The following is a 21326-nucleotide window of genomic DNA, read 5'->3' on the forward strand; positions in this document are numbered from 1 at the left end:
GACCTCTGCAATCCGCCCTGGCATGCTGTCAATTAACTTCTGGGCCACATCCTGACTGATGGCAGCCCATTCTTGCATAATCAATGCTTGGAGTTTGTCAGAATTTGTGAGGTTTTGTTTGTCCACCCGCCTCTTGAGGATTGACCACAAGTTCTCAATGGGATTAAGGTCTGGGGAGTTTCCTGGCCATGGACCCAAAATATCGATGTTTTGTTCCCAGAGACACTTACTTATCACTTTTGCCTTATGGCAAGGTGCTCCATCATGCTGGAAAAGGCATTGTTCGTCACCAAACTGTTCCTGAATGGTTGGGAGAAGTTGCTCTCGGAGGATGTGTTGGTACCAATATTTATTCATGGCTGTGTTCTTAGGCAAAATTATGAGTGAGCCCACTCCCTTGGCTGAAAAGCAACCCCACACATGAATAGTCTCAGGATGCTTTACTGTTGGCATGACACAGGACTGATGGTAACGCTCACCTTGTCCTCTCCGGACAAGCTCTCTCCGGACGCCCCAAACAATCGGAAAGGGAATTCATCAAATAAAATGACTTTACCCCAGTCCTCAGCAGTCCAATCCCTGTACCTTTTGCAGAATATCAGTCTGTCCCTGATGTTTCTCCTGGAGAGAAGTGGCTTCTTTGCTGCCCTTCTTGACACCAGGCCATCCTCCAAAAGTCTTCGCTTCACTGTGCGTGCAGATGCACTCACCTGCCTGCTGCCATTCCTGAGCAAGCTCTGTACTGGTGGTGCCCCGATCCTGCAGCTGAATCAACTTTAGGAGACGGTCCTGGCGCTTGCTGGACTTTCTTGGGTGCCCTGAAGCCTTCTTCACAACAATTGAACAGCTCTCCTTGAAGTTCTTGTTGATCCGATAAATGGTTGATTTAGGTGCAATCTTACTGGCAGCAATATCCTTGCCTGTGAAGCCCTTTTTGTGCAAAGCAATGATGACGGCACGTGTTTCCTTGCAGGTAACCATGTTTGACAGAGGAAGAACAATGATTCCAAGCACCACCCCCTTTTTAAGCTTCTAGTCTGTTATTCGAACTCAATCAGCATGACAGAGTGATCTCCAGCCTTTTCCTCGTCAACACTCACACCTGTGTCAACGAGAGAATCACTGACATGATATCAGCTGGTCCTTTTGTGGCAGGGCTGAAATGCAGTGGAAATGTTTTTGGGGATTCAGTTAATTTGCATGGCAACGAGGGACTTTGCAATTCAGTTGCAATACATCTGATCACTCTTCATAACATTCTGGAGTATATGCAAATTGCCATCATACAAACTGAGGCAGCAGACTTTGTGAAATTAATAATTGTGTCATTCTCAAAACTTTTAGCCACGACTGTACAAACCAAGTAGCATTGAAGTATGTATTACATTATGACAGTTCATTTACATTTTGATGCCTATGATGATACTGTGCATGCAGACCTGAATATCCAAAGAGCGTGTGTAAATGGAAGGAAAAAGACTCAACACATCAATAAGGTATGAGACACATCAGATAATATGAGCCATATTTTTGGTCTTGGATTTTATTTCATACTACATTGATGTTTGATGTCTTGATATAATCGTGTACATAGGCCTTTGAGATTGGCCATCCTTGGGTTCTCAAGAGCTAGCCTAAAGGGACTTACAGCTTCCCATCCTTGGGTTCTCAAGAGCTAGCCTAAAGGGACTTACAGCTTCCCATCCTTGGGTTCTCAAGAGCTAGCCTAAAGGGACTTACAGCTTCCCATCCTTGGGTTCTCAAGAGCTAGCCTAAAGGGACTTACAGCTTCCCATCCTTGGGTTCTCAAGAGCTAGCCTAAAGGGACTTACAGCTTCCCATCCTTGGGTTCTCAAGAGCTAGCCTAAAGGGACTTACAGCTTCCCATCCTTGGGTTCTCAAGAGCTAGTCTAAAGGGACTTACAGCTTCCCATCCTTGGGTTCTCAAGAGCTAGCCTAAAGGGACTTACAGCTTCCCTTCCTTGGGTTCTCAAGAGCTAGTCTAAAGGGACTTACAGCTTCCCATCCTTGGGTTCTCAATAGCTAGCCTAAAGGGACTTACAGCTTCCCATCCTTGGGTTCTCAAGAGCTAGCCTAAAGGGATTTACAGCTTCCCATCCTTGGGTTCTCAAGAGCTAGCCTAAAGGGATTTACAGCTTCCCATCCTTGGGTTCTCAAGAGCTAGTCTAAAGGGACTTACAGCTTCCCATCCTTGGGTTCTCAAGAGCTAGCCTAAAGGGACTTACAGCTTCCCACTCTTGGGTTCTCAGCTGAAGGTACAGACCACAGCAGGGTCCATATGTTAACTACAATCCCGATGCTCTGTTTAACGTTTGAAAACGTTAATAATCCTCGCTTGCGATACATTTTTGGAAATTTAAAGCCCTCTATTCTCAAATCAAAATAACTTCACAAATGCAAAATATACGCTTACTGTACACTGTTTAAAGTAGTTTTAACAGAGTTGCAGTCGACAGTAATTTTCAGTTACAACACTATTCTGACGCCCTTTTTCCGTTACACACAGGTGTTCGGAGACACTTCGATAGCTAATTAAAACAGGTGGTCGACTCTGTCTTCCGTAAACAAGGGCTGTAATATGGCTGCTATACATTTAAATGTTTTATTCATTTAGCAGACGCTCATATATACAGAGATTTGCAGAAGCAACTAAGGTTAAGTGCCTTGCTCAAAGGGCACATTGACAGATTTCTCACCTAGTCGGCTCATGGATTTGAACCAGCAACCTTTCGGTTACTGGCCCAACGCTCTAAACCACAAGGCTACCTGCTGCCCCTGTAAAGGTTTGTAGTAACTATTTTTTGATGTATTATTATTCTTTCTCACGGATGTGAAAGTTAAGTTCTAAATGTTTCCAAAACAAGCGAGGCATAGTGACATTCAGACAAAGCTTCAGGACAGCGGCGGAGCCTTTGTCTTGGGCGGCAAGTTTATGTACAGACGGTATACAGTGCCTTCAGATAGTATTCACCTGACTTTTTTTTCACATTTTGCTGTGTTATAAAGAGGGATTAAAATTGATTTAATTGTAACTATTTGTCAATGATCTACAAAAAATACTGTAGTCATAGTGGAGAAAAAATGGTATGAAACATAAAAATGTATGAAACATAAAAAACGGAATATATCTTGATTAGATAAGTATTCAATCCTCTGAATCAATACCTGTTAGAATCCCCTTTGTCAGCAATTACAGCTGTGAGTCTTTCTGGGTAAACTAGTCAGGAATGAGGGAAAGATGAATGGAGCAAAGTACAGAGAGATACTTGATGAAAACCTGCTCCAGAGCGCTCAGGACCTCAGACTGGGGCAAAGGTTCATCATCCAACAGGACAACGACCCTAAGCACACACAACGCAGGCGTGGCTTCAGGACAAGTCTGTGAATGTTCTTGAGTGGCTCAGCCAGAGCCCAGAATTGAACCCGATCGAACATCTCTGTAGTGACCTGAAAATAGCTGTGCAGCGAGGATCTGCAGAGAAGAATGAGAGAAACTCCCCAAATACAAGTATGCCAAGCTTGTAGCGTCATACCCAAGAAGACTCGAGGCTGTAATCACTGTTTTTTCAAGAAAGTACTTAGTAAATCAATTTTGAATAAGGCTGTAAAGTAACAAAATGTGGAAAAAGTCAAGGGGTCTGAATACTTTCCGAAGGCACTGTATGTGTGAACATGACAAAATATTACTGAGTAGGCTACCCCCCAAGACTATGGAGTTCTGGCTCAATGTGACATGTTTTCAATTATCAGAGAGTAGGGATGTCATTTCACTCATGGTACATGGTTAAACTACACAATAAAACACTGTTCATGACACTGACCCTGGTCTGACCCTGGTTGTAAAGGTTAGACAACAACCTTTCCAAATGTACTGCTCTCCTGTAGAATGTACTGCTCTCCTGTTTTTTTATGTGTAATTGACTCGGATTTCAAGTTTAGTTTATCTCCCTCCTGTCCGACCTACTCTATAGCTTTTTCAGTGTTAAATTGAGAATGTTAATTGACACATATTGGCTTCGATACCTCATGAGATGGGGCATTTATTAACGAATTTGGCAGAGCATGAACGGTGTGGAGAGATTCAAAATGAACCTTCCTTTGATTTATCTCTTCGCTAAATCCTAATCCTTTCTATCAGTTGATTGAGAATGTGGTTGGATTTTCACGCCTCAAAACACTCAGTGGTTTCAGGGAAAACGGCACGAGCGCTAAATCCTCGTTGGGTCACAGTGTAAAGCGATGTTCAATGTAATTGCTCTCCAAAGCTCTACCTTTCTTATTTTACCCCTTTTCTGCGATGCCGTATTTGTTGCTATAGAGTTTCCATCTGACTGCAGCGGATCTGTTATTGATGAACAAGGAATAGGGAGGATGGGAACACATACATGGATGTGCAACCACACACAAGGTGAATTTGGCAATAGGCTTCAGAGGTCCTAAATGTGATTCATGGGAACTTCGAGATAGGCATGTGCTTTCTTGCTGGGTCAGCCAGACAGTGAATGAGAGCTTCCATTAGAACACAAATTCCAGCAGGCACTCTGATTGGTGCTTGCACACAACCACACCTGACGCTTCTCTACACTGACGAGGCCAACAAGTGATGCTGTTTCCCTTCAGTACAAGCAATTATGTATTTTACCCAAATGCACTGTATGTACTAAATTGTCTCCATTCCCCCTTAGTACAGCAGGAGTGTAATGAATAACTTCTATTAATCCTAATTATACCCATGCATATCTCAAAATACCCTACAAGCAATTTCTCAATGAATGAAAGTGGATTTGTCTGTTCAAGGGCATGTTGCATAGGCCATACTTTAGATAAATAAATTATGAATTAAATATGCTGATAAATAATGAACTATGTCTCTAGGGCAACAGATTGTAAGTTCTATATTTAATAGATTGATAGGCCTCACACCGACACATGCTGTACACAACATAATCACAGACATACACTTAACACATAAACCAAGAGGGTGACCCAAAATGAAAACGTCAGAGAAAAATAATAGAGAAAGCTACCATCCAGCCACTATTCCTACCCATTAATACACACAAAATGGCATAAATGCTGTACACATTTTCCTGTAGTTATAGCCTCTCTTACGTCGTTGTGTCAATACGACTCTTCTTAATCAGCTATGATGAATTATTAAACAGACTTTTTATAGCAGATCATGACCCATATTCTCCAGTCTTGGAGTGAATAAACTGCCAATAAATAGTCTCCTTGCCCCATATACTGTCGCTCCCTCCAATCACCAAGTGAGTAAGCCCAGTGTCTGATCCACAGATGCATTCAGTGGGTTGAATGAGAGGGAGACTGACAGATTACTCTAAGTTTGAGATGGTTTCATAATCTTAGGGAAGAAGTAGGCCTAAGACATGGGTTAGGCCCTGTCTGTGTTAGACAGCATAGCGAGTGACAAAGATTACGGGTGGTTGAACGGAGATAATGAATGTTCACAGCCCCTGCTGTCTCCTGGCCTTGCTATTGAGTCAGCAATGGCTGCAGCACATGAAACGTAGAAGATGCAGGACAACGTTGTCTTTTTGATGGAGATCATATGCAAACTTCTATGTTTTAGGATGAAACTCCAGCGTATTTAAATGGTTACTTAGGTTAAACAATTTCAGAACGCATCCTGAATAATTCACGTCCAGTGGTCCTGCTGTGCCAAATGGCATTTTAGAATATGTCTATTTATGGAAATAATAATATGCCATTTAGCAGATACTTTTATCTAAAGCGACTTACAGTCAAGCATGCAAATATTTTACATACGGGTGTTCCCGGGGATCCAACTCACAGTCCTGGCGTTGCAAAGCCCCATGCTCTACCAACTGAGCTACAGAGGACCTGAAAATATTCAGGATATGCACAGACCACAGAAAGTCCACACAACATGTGGAATTGAAGCCCAAGAGGATCAGTCCAACCACAATCTAAGGGATGGGTGGGCCCATACAAACACATAAAACGTTAACACTAGTAAAAACCATTGTATTCAATTCTATCAGTTTAATGATAATCAACTTTCTACCCATTGTTGTTGTTTTTTCCTTTTAGGAGACCCACAAGAACCTTGTGGTTGAGCCCATAGTTACACATTGGCCAACCATCTAGCCTCATTGCAATGTTACTGACAGGTATGACAGACTACACAGGCTTATGGGCCCATCTGCAGGTAGACTCTTAGTCACATGCAGGGTCAAAATAGAGCGCACCATGGATAATGGCAAGCATTACAAGACCAAGTCCCAGGTGGATATGACACGTATGGAGCTGTAACCTTGACCAATTCTCAGCACACAGTATAAACCCAAACCCTGTCAGCCAAATGATAGGAAAGTGAATTAGAGAAAAGGGGTCAAACACACAGGACATATGATAGATGGACAGGTGGGTGTGTTGCAGCAGACACACTGAGGCTCTCAACTCAAAGCGGAAACAGACAACAGAGAAAAGTGCATAATACTGTGCGTTGCGACACATTGACGTTTTCCTTTGAAATAATGATGTATTCACCGGATAAGCTGCAGGGAGAGGTAGGCGGAAAGGGCAATGGACTCACTCTCACTCCCTTACAGTGACACACACACACACACACACACACACAGTACATTAACCGAAGTGTCTAGAACTGCATTGGAGAGTGGGTGGGGAGAAGGTTTAAAGAGTACAGAGTACAGATATAGGCAAAGAAATAGAAGCTTGTTTATGAGGTGTGGAGATGGGTCATTCCACCAATAAAGTGCCTTTTGGGTTCACGTAACAGGTTGACTTTAAAATGAGGGAAATTGGAAACATAAATCATGAGAAATAATCATCTTCAGAAATGACTGTCAAAGCAACAAAATAACCACGGCTTTACAATGATGGCGAAAACATGGGGAAATGTATTGAATTGAACAGATATATAGAATTGTCCATGTGGTCTAAATGAAAGGGAACTTCATTTAATACAACAGGCTTTTAAAATGCAATATTGGTGCATAATTGAAGGTATCAAAGGGACTCAAAGGGCACTATTGGTGGAACGATCCAGAAACAGATTACGTAGCCTAAATGTGTAGAAAGACTGTGATGAGATCAGAGTTGTTGATTTTATGGACAGACTAACATCTATAAGACCTCAAACAAGGTATTAAAGGCCCAAGGAAAACATCTATAGATATGGTAGATTTTAGGGGAAATGACTGATCTTTGATAATCCACCGTTCAACTCGATCAATATCCACCTCTCTCTATCACACACACACACACCGACACACTGTGGTGCAATGCTATGTATGAAAGACTTGGAATATTTATGTTAACAGCCACATTGGACGACAAAATGTGTGCACACATACCATTGAATCAATGACAAGAAAATGAAGAGCAATAGAGATAGTTTGTGTGTAAGTGAGACACTGTACTCACCTAATTAACCCTTAATACGGAGTGATTCTAAATGTAATTGTGTTTGTAGATAGGAGAAATTGTAACAATCACAAATATATCACTAGAAGATAAAAGATGTCCTTAATCCTTGATAGTAAAATCCCATTAAAATTCAATAGTAGAAAAAAGTATTAAAATCAGCTTTAGTCCATTCGGAGAAAAAACACCAAAAAGTCCTGAATTTCAATTAACAGTTAATTAGAGGCTTTCATTTGGAGTCCAATGCGAGACAGAATAATTCCTCAGGAAAACAGCTACATCCAGAATGCATTTATCATTGTGAAGAATATTTATTTTAAAAATCCCATTCCCCAATATCTTCATATAATGTAGAGGAGAATCATAACATTCTCCCATCAAGAACAAAAGGAAATATAAAGAGGTGGAGAGAGAATGAATTGTGGTTTGCTCTACTTATCTATGTATATGTCTATTGCTGTGTTTAATACACTCTCTCTTTCCCTATCTCACTCTCTCTGTCCCTCTCTCACTCTCTCTTTCCCTCTCACTCTCTCACTCCCTTTCCCACTCTCACTCTCTTTCCCTCTCTCACTCTCTTTCCCTCTCTCACTCTCTCTTACCCTCTGTCCCTCTCTCACCCTCTCTGTCCCTCTCTCACTCTCTCACCCTCTCTGTCCCTCTCTCACTCTCTCTTTCCCTCTCTCACCCTCTCTGTCCCTCTCTCACTCTCTCTTTCCCTCTCTCACTCTCTCTTACCCTCTCTCACTCTCTCACTCCCTTTCCCACTCTCACTCTCTTTCCCTCTCTCACTCTCTTTCCCTCTCTCACTCTTCTTACCCTCTGTCCCTCTCTCACCCTCTCTGTCCCTCTCTCACTCTCTCTTTCCCTCTCTCACCCTCTCTGTCCCTCTCTCACTCTCTCTTTCCCTCTCTCACTCTCTCTTACCCTCTCTGTCCCTCTCTCACCCTCTCTGTCCCTCTCTCTCTCTGTCCCTCTCTCACTCTCTCTCTCTTTCCCTCTCTCTCTCTTTCCCTCTCTCACCCTTTCCCTCTGTCCCTCTCTTACCCTCTCTGTCCCTCTCTCACCCTCTCTGTCCCTCTCTTACCCTCTCTGTCCCTCTCACACCCTCTCTGTCCCTCTCACACCAAAAAGTCTACGTTTTTTGGTTAGTTCAGAATAAACCAGCTCCCTACAACCTTTTCACCACCCTGTCAACACTTTCCTTCTATTGCTAAACATTGTTCCAAAAATAATTACACTAAATTACCTTACCCTTAACTAAAATATAGCACAGTAGTCCCAGTAATAACTCACAAAAATGATTCCCCATATAAGTAAACAGAACTCTCAAATTATATCAGAAAAGCAAAATGACCCTCTAACGTATAGAACATTAGGATATGTGAATAATTTTCTGATGGCAAATGAAAAAAAGAGCAACAAATAAAGAAATGATTGGATAATTAAAAGTGTGGGGGTGTAGGTGGAAAACAACGATGGGATAGAGATGAACAGCGCTTAAAATGAGAGCGACAGATGAGAAAAGCATGAAAAAAAGATCCTCTGAAAGGTAAAGAATTGCAGCAAGGGTTTTAGTCCATTATCTTGGAGTGCTTGTGTGTCAGAGGGAGTGAGAGTGATAGGAGAGGGGGGGGGGGGTAGAGAGAGATGCATACACAGGTGACAGACCAGTAGAATAAGAAACAAGTGAGTATTAAGCGCAATTCTACAGATAATGTTTGACAGTCTTCATCAGACAGCAGTTGTTTCATAAGAGGTGCAGGATGAGATGGGAACAATATAATATATTGGTTTATTTATATTTTGCTAGATATGGAGTTTGCCTTGGGACCTTGCATTAGTCTCCTCCTGTGTGTGAGTAAAATGATTCAATATAAGGAAACGGAGGCAGTTACACATTTAATGGGAGAAGAAGAGACTGTTGTGCAATACAGTGAGAGAAAATGTGCTCCTCTGAGAAGAGAGGAAGGCGTTGCAGGATGAATCACTGTGGTTTTGATGGAGGTCAAAAGCAAAAAGGTGATGTTTGGGATGGAGAGAAAGAGCATAGGGGGATGGCATGTCATGAAAACAAGTACCAGCTGAATGATTTGATGAAAGAACCATTCCTCTACCAAGCCATACTGTGGATTAACGTGTGTGTGTGTGTGTTATGTGGATGCGTAACACACACAAACAGATTGAGACGGACACTAAACACTAAGAGACCTACCTATAAATATAAATAAGAATCCCCAAAATAGAGATGCAAAGGATTGTGGGAGAAGAAGAGGTACAAAATAGGAAAAGGTAAAAACATGAAAAAGGTCAAGTGTCATCAACCAGCTTGTCTTTTCTGGTGGAAAAATCAGGATAATTGAAACACTGGTGGATTCAAAAACTAGTCAAAGTTATGGGGTGGACAGTGAGTGGAGAAATGGGGGGGAGGGGGAGCGTGGGTAACGGGGGAAAGATTGGGAGTTATAGGAACGGTAAGGGGAGAATGGATAAGGAAATTTAAAAAGGAAAAAAAAATCTCTTTCCTTCCTTTTCTCGTTCATAAATAGAAGAAATTGTAGACCAGGTAAATGGAGAAATAGATGAGGAGGCAGAGGACAGAGAGAGCAAGCAAATGAAAAGATAAAGCACCTCCCAGCAAGGCGATGAGGAAGAAGAAGAACAAAGAACGAAAGAAAAAAACAAATACTCCAGTAGCCTCCGTTTTTTCTTGTCTCTATGTGGAAGGGGGGATGGCAGTTGCCAGTTATTCCCCCTCCCAGCTCATCTTCTTTCTTCTTTCAACAAAACAAGCCTCCCCATCCAGATGAAAACATGTCCTTTTCCTCTAGCTCTGGTCTAGTACATACCACTCACACAGGTTAGACATGTTGCAGAGGCTCATCAATATTACTGACTGAAAAGACATGGGGCTATAAGTATTGCCTGCCTTACTGAACTGAAAATGCTATCTGTCCCCTCTCCCGCCCATCCCTGAGAAATCTGGGTGGGAGGGAGGAGGGTCCTCTAGCAGCATTAGTATGCATTGAGAGAGTGGAGGAGGAGGGGGTGCCTTTCCAATAAATGTCTAGGAACGGGTGTTAGTGTGAATAAAACTGATAAGGGACTAGCTCCCCCTAGAGTCAAGTATCAATATACCAGTATAGTTTACAAACATTTTAATGAACAATTAAAGTCTGAATATTTCTTGGTCCTTTCTGTTGTCCGGTCCAATGCATTTATTTACATGTTTCTAACCAGCCATTAAGACTTTACATGTCACTATCAGACAGAGCATAAAACGATCAACAGACAGTATGAATTGCATGGGACCCAGGAGTGTCTCAGACCCCTGAATGAGACATGAGTCCCCCTAAATGCAACAAAGTCAAACTTTGGGGTGGGGGGCAGGGTCTCTAAATAATACTAATTAAACAATTCTACTATTTCTTTAAAATGCAATTTGTACTGCTTGAGGTAAATCTTAAAATAAAAGCGTACTCCAAATTAAATGAACACCCCCGCCGGTCATGGTTTAAAAAATATATATATATCCACGTGGCTGCACTTGTCATCCCAGGATAGTTCCATCTCTCAGCCCCTTTTCAGTCGCCCCAACTTTTCTTTCTACAAAAAAAAACGTCCTTTTGTCAAAGACGGATCAATAAATTCAGGCTACAAAAGTGTAGACCTAATGAAAATCACAGAATGTCATTACACTTTTTGGTGTTTTGTAACAGATGTCTCTTTCCATTCATCTATTCATCAAATGTTAGGATACTGGAATTATTTTGGAGTTGACGTGCGCAGGTAGCCTACTTTTTGAAGTTGTTTGTTTGACAACATGAAATCATCATGACTGGTTCTGTTCATGCCAAATTAAAAAAGGTTAAAAAAACTATATTAAATTACATCCATAAAAAAAAAATGTCCCAGGACGTGCCCACATACACAGGAGGCCCTAGATCATGTCTAATTTAACTGTAGAACTTGTCCTTCCCAGTAGCAGGAATTGAGCAGGAGGAAAAGAGAGGTCACATAAATGAGCCTGCTAAAGCCTCTCATGAGATGCAAAACTACTGGGTATTACCATATAATAACATGGTCATTCTGCCCTTCATAGTATGTTCTTTCAGTTAGACTGACAATTGCAATGAAAAGTTTGAGTTTTCAAATACCTTCAGGAAACTAGAAGGAGAAGAATACTTTGTCCATAATCGTTCAGAAAACGGGACCAGGCCATTTCAGATTTGATTTTCAAATCCTCTCGTCCTGTCGAAGATACCATTTTGGTACAATGCTGCTCCCATGTGGTAGGCAGACACACGGCAGGCAGACAGTGGTCACATGGGGCCAACCGATTTCACCAAGATGGGCAACAACATTTCCCAGTAACATTCCAATGATAAGTCACTCTTGTAAACACCTGGGCTCAAATATGATTTGAGTGCACAATTCTGATAAAACAAATACCAAACACATTAATTTGAAAATAGAGCAATTAGTTTTGCCAGAAGCTTTACTGAACTTTTCACTTTGGCTTTCTAAGTAACCAGAACAAAAATATGCAGAATCAACATTTCTCCTCTTGTTTTAACTTGACACAATACATTTTAACTTAATTCTTAGCGTGTGGTTAAATTGGAGCTTTCGGTGAAGGGGACGTTAAGACGTCAGTGCACTGAGGCTCACAGAATGGTCCAAAGCGGCCAAACACGTCCCTGGCACGGACTGCAAAGTAGTACATGGAGCCAGAGACAAACTGTGTGAGTGTACAGGCCATGGGCAAAGCCAAGGCCTTCACCTCCCCAATCTTCTTCCAGAGTAGGGGGTGTGTGCTGGGGCCAGAGTGGTCCTGGTGGTAGGCGTATAGGTGGTAGCTGTCCACGGCAGCACAGCTCCTGTCTACCTCAGTCACAGACCAGGATAGCACGATGCCGTCATTATGGCTCGGAACCCGGGTTATTTTGAGCAGAGGCTGCTGTGGAGGGCTGGTGCTGGCCGCTTCTAGGGGCAGGCTGATAGTTTGAGGTGGGACGGGCAAGGGGGGAAGGGGAGAGGGCTGGGGGCAAGGTGTGGAAGATGAAGTGGATGTTGCAGAGGCAACACTTTTAGATGGGGAGCCCTGAAAGATTAATTTGATGAAAATGTTACAACTTTCACTCAGCCTTTCACATCCATCCATGTTTACTCTCTTTGGTTGATTATAGGCCAATATGTACATTTTATTCCAATTGGAAAACATTCTGGAACATGCAGTATTCCATGGCTGCATTCCAAACACTTAAAAGACAAAGACACACCCTCTCCCCTCAAATTAAGTGGACACTTCTGATGACATATCATGACATCTGACGAGTTGACACTTGCAGGGCAAGGGGCGACGGAAGAAGGAATTCATTTTAAATGGACCGCTCTTGCCCGGAAATGTGTCACTCGTTCATCTCACGGTTGTTTTCAGTCATCATGGAACCATTGGTAGCTGTTGTGTGTGCCTTATATGCGCTACAGTCAATTATGTTTGCATTTCATATCTTGGCTAGAAGACAACGCCTCCGCAGACATCGAATGTTAGCCATTCTACTATATCAGATACATCGAAAACTACAATGTATAAGTGTGATGTCAGGGAAAGTTGTGCGCAAGCCATCATTTCCAAAAGCTAACCAAACAAAAACATCATTACTTTTATTAAGTGTTTAAGCCATCATGTGCATTAGTAGCACCATTTCTAACTTATTTACATTTGTTTTTACTTACACTTGTATGTTGACTCTCCATATTAATGTTGGTTTTAAGTTTAGGCTGACTTTTCTTAGCGGATGTACAATCAACGCAAATAGAATTATGGGGCGTTTCAGGCCCCTGAGTGAACATAATTGTATACTCACAAACTCGATCAAAAACAAGGGCTGAGGGGCTTACGTTGCCAACTTCCCTTGCTTGGCTTATCATTTGGACTGACGACAAAGACGGCCGCGGGTATTCCCCCCCACTTGCATAAGGCGAGGGTAAGTGGAGGAGGGTGTGTCTTTTATGAGTTTGAAACGCAGCGCATGTATTGAAAGACAGTTGCTCTGCTTTCAAATATTTGGTAGTCTCACCTGCAGGGGGCGATGATAAACAGAATGCAGAGATCCAACACCTGACATCTGACCAAGAGATGACCTCACTGAAACAATAAATAAAGAGAAAAACAATCTGGGTATTCTGTCAACATAACCACAGACAGTGTTGGCACAAGACACCACCTACCGGCCTGTGTGCCGACTGAAGTGGAGGTGGCTGTTTGCTGTGTGGCTGTTGTTCGCTGACCCGCTGTTGAAGGCGAGGGTGAGGCCTTCAAAGCCACCGGAGCCTTCAGCACTCCAGTAACTGCACACAACACATGGGGACAACTTCAGGAGATGTACAACTCACTGCACTTCTGGCCTCTATAAGATCATAAAATACTGCTCACCAAAAGGAAGCGGGAGAGAAAGGCAATTTCAATCTTACCTAGAACATCATCATCCTCCTCCTCCTCCTCTGTCAGGTCTATGAATGCTTCTGATTTGGCAGGGTGAGATGCCTGTGTGGAGTCTGAAGGAGGGTTTGTAGATTCACTACCTACATACATAGGAGTGTAGGAAAACAGCTTCTCAGTTAGAATGACACTGAGAATCCGGGCAAAACAAACTATTTACATTTACTCTTCCAAGATAAGAAGCCAAACTTCTGAGGTGTAAGCTAACCTGTTTTCGCAGGCACATGTGGTACAGGGGCAGCTAGTTGTACTAAGGCAGCTTGTTGTACAGAGGCAGCTGGTCGCACAGAGGGTTGAGTGCCTGGGGTGGCTGGCATTGAGATTCTTGGTAAGGATGAAGTTGAAGTGGAGTTCGTCACAGACACAAGCCGAATGGACTCACAGACAGAGACAGACACACCGGAGCTGGGCCTGCTGACTGTCCCAGAGGCTCCAGGGTGGGAGATATTGGGTGTGGCACAGAGTGTGGTTGTGGCCCTGCGTGTGGGTGTGGTTATGGTTGTGGCCCTGGGTGTGGTTATGGTTGTGGCCCTGGGTGTGGTTATGGTTGTAGCCCTGGGTGTGGTTATTGTTATGGTTGTGGCCCTGTGTGTGGTTGTGGCCCCGGGTGTGGTTACGGTTGTGGCCCTGGTTGTGGCCCTGGGTGTGGTTACGGTTGTGGCCCTGGGTGTGGTTACGGTTGTGGCCCTGGGTGGGGTTACAGTTGTGGCCCTGGGTGGGGTTACGGTTGTGGCCCTGGGTGTGGGCCTGCATGTGGGTGTGGTTACAGTTGTGGCCCAGGGTGTGGTTGTGGCCCTGCATGTGGGTGTGGTTATGGTTGTGGCCCAGGGTGTGGTTGTGGCCCAGGGTGTGGTTGTGGCCCTGCATGTGGGTGTGGTTATGGTTGTGGCCCAGGGTGTGGTTGTGGCCCTGCATGTGGGTGTGGTTATGGGTGTGGTCATGTGGGACGTTGTGGCAGCTGGTGTGTCAGTGGGGGTAGTCGTGGTTGTGGGTATGGGTATGGCAGCGAAATGAGATAAGAGGGCAGAAGCAGAGGGGGGCTTGGGAGCAGCAGGGGTGTAGGGAGTAGTCCTCTGCAGGAGGAAGGCAGTGGTGGGTGTCACAGTGGAACTCGTCATGACGGGAAGTGCGCACACTGGGATTAGCTGAGAGTTGGTTGGGTTGGTAAGGATGGCTGTCCCTCCACCAGGCAGCTGTATGAGGAATGACTGGAGAGGGAAGGCAGACGGGCCTGGTGTTGGGGTAACACAGGTGCTCAGCATCAAGGTTTGGGATGTGGGTTGAGATCCGGCTGAGACTGTGGAAGAGGGGGAAGGTAGCAAGGAGGCTTGTGGAGGAGAAAGAAATTGAGATTTTTAAAAAGAGACCGTATACAATAATAATATCAGTTGGTTAAAGAAAACACACAGATTAAAGATAAAGAGAAACCTGCCAACAGACCAACTCCCTCCTACTCACCTGTGGGTACAGGAGTAGGGGTTTGACTGCCCTGATCATTACGTACAGGAGTAGGGGTTTGACTGCCCTGATCATTACGTACAGGAGTAGGGGTTTGACTGCTCTGATCATTACGCTTTGGATCCGGTGTTTTGTTCCCCATTGTTCTGTTGACAAGGAGGAGAGGAAATGATTACAGGCAGAGGATTCAGGAAGCTGATCAAAAGGCTGCTCAGTGGAGAATGATGGTGAACACAAACATAAGTGGATGCTGAGAGATACAGTATGACATCACTGTAAATCCAATCATTGGCTTTTATCCCAAATAACTCAATGACAAATTGAATCTTCGGTGTCAATGCACCTATTTCTTTGGGTTACCTTCTGGTGAAATGTTTTTTTCCTCTGATTAATTGGGACACGCTGCTACACTTCAAACCAATGACTTACCTCAGGCCGAGAATTGCTGATTCTGCTGGGGTGGTTGCTGTGGCATGAGTAGAGGTAGGTGGCAACAGTACCTGATGAATATAGGGAAAAGCACTTTGTATATAGTTCCAATGGTACCATCAATCTTTCAAAAAAGCAAGTTGCCTCTGAAATCACAGTCATCGTTGAAAGATCAATTGCCTCCATTTTCACTCACCTCTGGAGGTTTCTTGGCATTCTCCCCGGCCTGGATGGCAGTTCCAACTTTCTTAGAAAGTCGGCCAATCTTTGCCTGAAAGGGCACACGTGGAGCATGGATTTGCTTGTCTAATGGGCAATACATTCCAATGTCTTTATCCTAGATTACCCTGTTTGTGTTTTATTTATTATCTTCTGACAACTGACCTGCAGGCTCTTGAGTGCACTCGGGTGTTTTTCTATTTTGTCCAGTCTGTCTCTGAGCCCCTGAAGACTCTTGTCAAATAGTGTGAGCTGCAGAACACACAACTGCTCCTCAACAAGCTGCTGCACCACCTAGAGAGGATAGGGATTTTAATGGACAAGTGAGGAAAAAAAATGGAAGGTTATTTGATTTGTTTAACCTTAAAACCGGTCCAGAGATTTTTTTATAAATAACACCCAAAACACGAGAAGCTAGCACCAATAAAAAAAAAAGATTTTTTTTTTTACAGAAATATGCCATGCAACTCAGGATACATGACTACAACTTGGGAAATGAGATGTTTTATTAAATGTTTTAATTTAAATAAACCACATCTCAATTGAGGACCAACCTTCTTTAGCTTGTGTTGCCTTTCAACACTCCCACTGATCTTCAGCTCCACATGAGCCTCCAGCTCTTCACAGTCTACTCTGGGCCTCTTGTTATGCCTCTCCACCACTTCCAAGTCTCTTTCTCCCTGTTTTTCACCACCATCCTCTGAGTCTCCAGACAAGGATCGTTTCTTCTGTAGAGCAGCACCCTCCTCTTCTTGTTTAGAGAGAACACAACACATTATAATATCATCCAACTATCAAAACACAGCTATAATCTAAGCTAACTTCTTGAAAAATAAATTATTTCCGCAATCTAACAGGCCAGTTGAAGTCAGAAATATGACAAATTCATGCAACCTAGCTAACATCTGGGGCAGCAGGTAGCCTAGTGGTTAGAGCATTGGTCTAGTAACCAAAAGGTGGCAAGATCAAATCCCTGAGCTGACAAGGGCAAAAAAATCTGTCGTTCTGCAAGGCGGTTAACCCACTGTTCCTAGGCCATCATTGAAAATAAGAATTTGTTCTTAACTGACTTGCCTAGTTAACTAAAGGTTTAAAAAATTAAATAAACATACAAACTAAACTTGACATAATGACTTTGGTGCTTTAGTTGGGATTGGAAAAGATTACCTTCATCAATCTGAAGGGGCGTTGGTGATGAAGGGGATGGAGAGTCAACTGGAGCACCACTTACAATTTGTTCTGGCTTCTTCATGTTAACCTCAACTTTTTCTACCCCTCCTTCACGTTCCCTCTGTTCCTCATCACTCTCATCCTGGACATCATCATCTTCACTAAGCACCAGGAACCCTGGCCTGACCTCCTGGTCTGACTCGGCCGTGTATGATGGGGAGAGCGAAGGGGAAGAGACAGACTCTACAGCCGTGTTGGAAGACAGGAGGAGGGAGGCGGCAGGGTTCAATATGGGCACTGTGTCCTGAGTGGTAACTGGTACCAGGTCCATTTCCATACCATCAACCTGTCTCTCTCTTACTGCTTCTGTTTTCTCTGAACTCACAGGAGAGGAAACAATAACATCTCCTTTGGAATTTCTATCCCCCTTAATTTTGTCTTCTACCTCGAGGCTGGGTAATGTAGACTCCTTGTCCCCCTCTCCTTCTTCCTGAACATCTTTTACATCAGAGTGTATGTTCTGTGATGAAGAAACCAGTAATTCAGAGGCTGTTGGTTCCTCAGAGGTCTCAGTGGTTAGGGATGTGGCTGTCAGGGAGGAAGTGGCATGAGTGGTGGTATGTGTAGTTCCATGTATTTCTTTATCTACTTCCATAGACACAGCTTCACAGTGCTTCCCATTTACCATTGATGGCTGAGGTGGAGATGGGAAAGAACATGGAGAGGAAAGAGTGGTGTGAAGGGATTCCAGTTGCCGTCGATCGCTGACTTTCATAGTCTTTTTTGCTCTGAAGATTTTCCTCAGGGGTTCCTCTGCAACAGCAACATCCATGCTTGACCTGAAAGGTGGTAGAGATGAGAGCAAAAGGTCAATCATGTACAATTCTGTTTTTGTTTTACTCTACTTAATTGCATGTCAATGCTTTTGATTCATGCAAATGAAAAACTGAAACATTTTCATTCATCTCTTCATTAATGAAGTATATTAAATTCAAATAGAAGTGGGAGCACTGACTTTCCCATACACACTATTGTTGAAGTCCAAGATAGGACACACCCACAATCATGCAGCTCCTCCTCCTTTTTACACCCTGTCAACTCTGATTGGTAGAGTGCAAAGCCTGCCAGGCAACTCAAGCAGGCGATTCAGTGATGGGTTTCAAATCTGGCCCCGGTGGGAGGTGTTTGCACCGGGTGAAAAGCAATTGCATTTGTTTTGGAACCGGGCTGCCTCCTGGGCGTGAGTCAGGTGCCCTGCTCTGGCCGAAGGTGGCTCAAAACAAAAAAAGTGGGTTAAGCAGGTGGAATAACGAGTAGGATTCTGTTTTCACATGCAATTTTTTTTAAACGCTTGATCCGCCTTCCCAATGAAAGCTAGTTTGAAAATTCAGACATATTTTATGCAAAAGAGATGTTTCTGAACGAATCACCATGCTGCTATGTTGACAGCAGGAGCTTTACAGCCCAGATTACTGTTCCATTTGAGAAGGGTGCTCCTCCCTCACCGCTTTTGACCTTTCATGTCACCTAAGCAGCATTCACAGAGGCTGCTAGTTTCTCCAAGCCTGCAGGCAGCAGGGTGGAGAGAAGGAAGGATACAAGAACCCTACCCTTCACTTGCAATAGCCAACCTAGCCTGGAAGCCTGACGTTGAATTTCATTGAAGCACTCACACAAGATACATACATGTACGCATGCATACTTGCCAGGCTCATGCTTATGTGGTTCTGTGCATGCTTCAGGTGACAAATCTGAACACTACCAGCACTTTGAAAAGAGGATTGAATTATGCTTTCCTGTGGATATTGTCTCACATTCCTACCTGCAAACAGACCAATCACACAGACAAACAGTAAAGTAAGTTAAAATACAATTTTATTCAACATTCTGGCTTGTAGAGGTCGTGGGAGGGAACTGATCCAAACACTAATTTATACCCAATGTAGAATTCCATTAAATAAAACATCAGGTTTCCAGGCTATAGTCAACTAAGCGGTAAGTTCTGCATATACTTACCACTGCCTCTCATCAAAATAGGAATGAAAACAAATCAAACAATCAAGGTGCCTTGCATAGTGCCATGCCATCTTAGCCATGTCATCTTGACAAATTTAGGACAGCTCTTAAAGCCAGTAAGATTCAGTTTTTTTAAAGCAATAAAATAAACCCCATTGAGTTGGAAGAATCTGTAATGACATTAGTACAAGTTTTCAAATCATCATTGAAAAAGTAATGTTGCCCTCAAGGAATGTCATTCCTTAAAACTGCCCCATCATATAAATCCAGTACTACCTGCAGCTGAAAATGTAATGCGACGCATTTGCTCCATGTAAAGAGTTTCTGTTTAGGAGGGTGGAGACTTTACTTGTCTCTGATATTTTTTTCAGGGATTTCCCCCCAGAACCTAATTGAGCATTCGACACAATTAAGTAAAATTAGTTCTGTGATTCAGAGATTAGCTCCATGTGACCCCCCCTCTGACAGCATGGACCTGAATTGACCTGTCAAACCCAAGGGTATGGGGTAATCCTCCTATGATAACATTCATGGGGGATTCCCTTTGCATTTGGATGAAATTCTATTTAGCCCAGTTAGATTACCCTGTGAAAGGAGACAATTAAATGCACCTGTGGACACTCAGACTAAGTATCAAGGGCTAGACTAAGTATCAACAGCTAGACTAAGTACGACTTTTGATTTTAGTTTCCCAGTGAAAAAGTCCAGTAGATACTATCAGTCTGCACACCTGAATTTAATTTCATACTAATTGATTATTGTTGATTTTTTGCACCAGGTGTTGGCTAAGTGAAGGAAGGCGTGGCCAACCTAGTCCTACAGTGTATGTAACAAAGCAGAATCAATAAGTTAGCCAGGTAACTAACAAACTCTCAGATATAGCGGTTTGTTTTCTGGTTTATCAAAAGAGCTAAAGTAAATTATGTGTTATTGAGAAAGTACTGTTTACATTTGAAGTCAATCTTTCTCAGTTAGCTGGCTAAATTATTGATCCTGACATTACTTAGAGGGCCATGGAGTGCACAGGCTTTTGTTCCAGCCCAGAAATCACACAACACACTCCTGTGCCTCAAACAACTTAAAGTTGAGTATTATGATATTTCAATTATGAAGTGGTATATTTCACACAATAGTTTGCTTTGCACTGACAAAATATGATCTCTAATGGAACATGTATAAGAAGACTGGCCGTAGGAACATTGTCCTTGAAATCAAGACGTTCAGGATCTGATGGCTTGGACACATATTGATGGACAGTGGTGGCTGTGCTGGAGTCGATGGGTCTCATGGGACAGGGCACGGACTGTGGCAAAAGACACTCCACCGGTAGAAGATGAAGAGGACTAAGTAAGTTATGTAAGTATATTTAAGTCAAAATGCTGCGTTAACGGACTAACAATTGCTACATCAGTAAGGTATGCAGATGCCTTCAATGGCCTCACCAATACATCACCACTTACATAAAATGATCCATTCAGTGAAGTTTACAGACGAAGATTAAAGTATATCTTAATGCAGTAACTCAATGTTAAACACATGAGGTCACTCACCCTTTACATCCAGTTTCAAAACAGGATCCTGTAGTGACCAGAACTTGCTAAGTGCTAAATTGAATCAACAAATGCTAACTTGCACAGTAATTTAACAACCTAACTTGACCTGACTGCTTATCCTTACCCTGTCTGTTGTCACTGACTGGGAGTGAATCACAATCACTCAAAACCAGCACATTCTTAGTATGTTCTAAACTTCCCAGCCCACATTCGTATGTTCTAAACTCCACAGCTAGCCTATTCAGTCCGTCAATTCGCTCCCTCTCAAACAAAGCAGGAAGTGTGGAGGGAAATCCAGACAGAGGAAGGCGGGGCTACCATTTTTGGAGAAACTGGGACCAGTGTATGTTCAATACTCAAGTTTACAATTAGAAGTATCATTAAGATTCACATGTCTTATTTTAGTACTAAACCCACCCCTTAGGGCAGGTTTGTTTGAGTGTTGGTGTATGAATTAACAGAATTCCACAACAGAAAAGGGAAACAGGTGTTTCAAGGCACTTTCAATTGCACCATTCTTCATG

General features: G+C 43.0%; 2 protein-coding genes across 9 annotated transcripts in view; both read right to left on the minus strand.

The window, feature by feature from the left end:
- Positions 1-7984, minus strand: part of LOC112259208 (glutamate receptor ionotropic, NMDA 2B-like) — an 89618-nt gene extending 81634 nt beyond the window's left edge. Inside the window, exon 1 of the mRNA XM_042315585.1 lies at positions 7453-7984. The gene's annotated coding sequence lies outside the window, so the exon portion shown is untranslated. The remainder of the gene's footprint in view (positions 1-7452) is intronic.
- A 2609-nt stretch (positions 7985-10593) lies between these two features.
- LOC112258753 (activating transcription factor 7-interacting protein 1) lies at positions 10594-21091 on the minus strand. 8 transcript variants are annotated; one of them, XM_042315581.1, is made up of 13 exons: positions 20800-21091; positions 19526-20567; positions 17231-18072; positions 16618-16814; positions 16229-16357; positions 16041-16115; positions 15845-15915; positions 15416-15561; positions 14166-15284; positions 13930-14040; positions 13687-13806; positions 13536-13603; positions 10594-12556 (listed from the first exon to the last, which is right to left on the minus strand). In XM_042315581.1, the coding sequence occupies exons 3-13, from the start codon at positions 18063-18065 to the stop codon at positions 12068-12070; spliced, it is 3360 nt and encodes a 1119-aa protein (XP_042171515.1). In that variant the 5' UTR covers positions 18066-18072; positions 19526-20567; positions 20800-21091; the 3' UTR covers positions 10594-12067. The 8 variants fall into 8 exon arrangements, with proteins under 8 accessions (XP_042171515.1, XP_042171514.1, XP_042171512.1 ...); XM_042315580.1 differs by lacking the exon at positions 19526-20567; XM_042315578.1 differs by lacking the exons at positions 19526-20567; positions 20800-21091 and adding an exon at positions 19250-19514 and having other exon boundaries at positions 16618-16811.
- Positions 21092-21326: the final 235 nt, after the last annotated feature.

Source organism: Oncorhynchus tshawytscha, unplaced genomic scaffold (assembly GCF_018296145.1).
Source record: "Oncorhynchus tshawytscha isolate Ot180627B unplaced genomic scaffold, Otsh_v2.0 Un_contig_7158_pilon_pilon, whole genome shotgun sequence".
NCBI classification, from domain to species: Eukaryota; Metazoa; Chordata; class Actinopteri; order Salmoniformes; family Salmonidae; genus Oncorhynchus; species Oncorhynchus tshawytscha.

Coding starts and splice junctions, on each gene's coding strand:
- LOC112258753 (XM_042315577.1), bottom strand. CDS start 19,329: ATGGCTAAGATGGCATGGCACTATGCAAGGCACCTTGATTGTTTGATT. Junction 15,562..15,844: donor TCAGCAATTCTCGGCCTGAG/GTAAGTCATTGG, acceptor CCTTGTCAACAG/AACAATGGGGAACAAAACAC. Junction 13,604..13,686: donor TTCAGTCGGCACACAGGCCG/GTAGGTGGTGTC, acceptor TTATTGTTTCAG/TGAGGTCATCTCTTGGTCAG.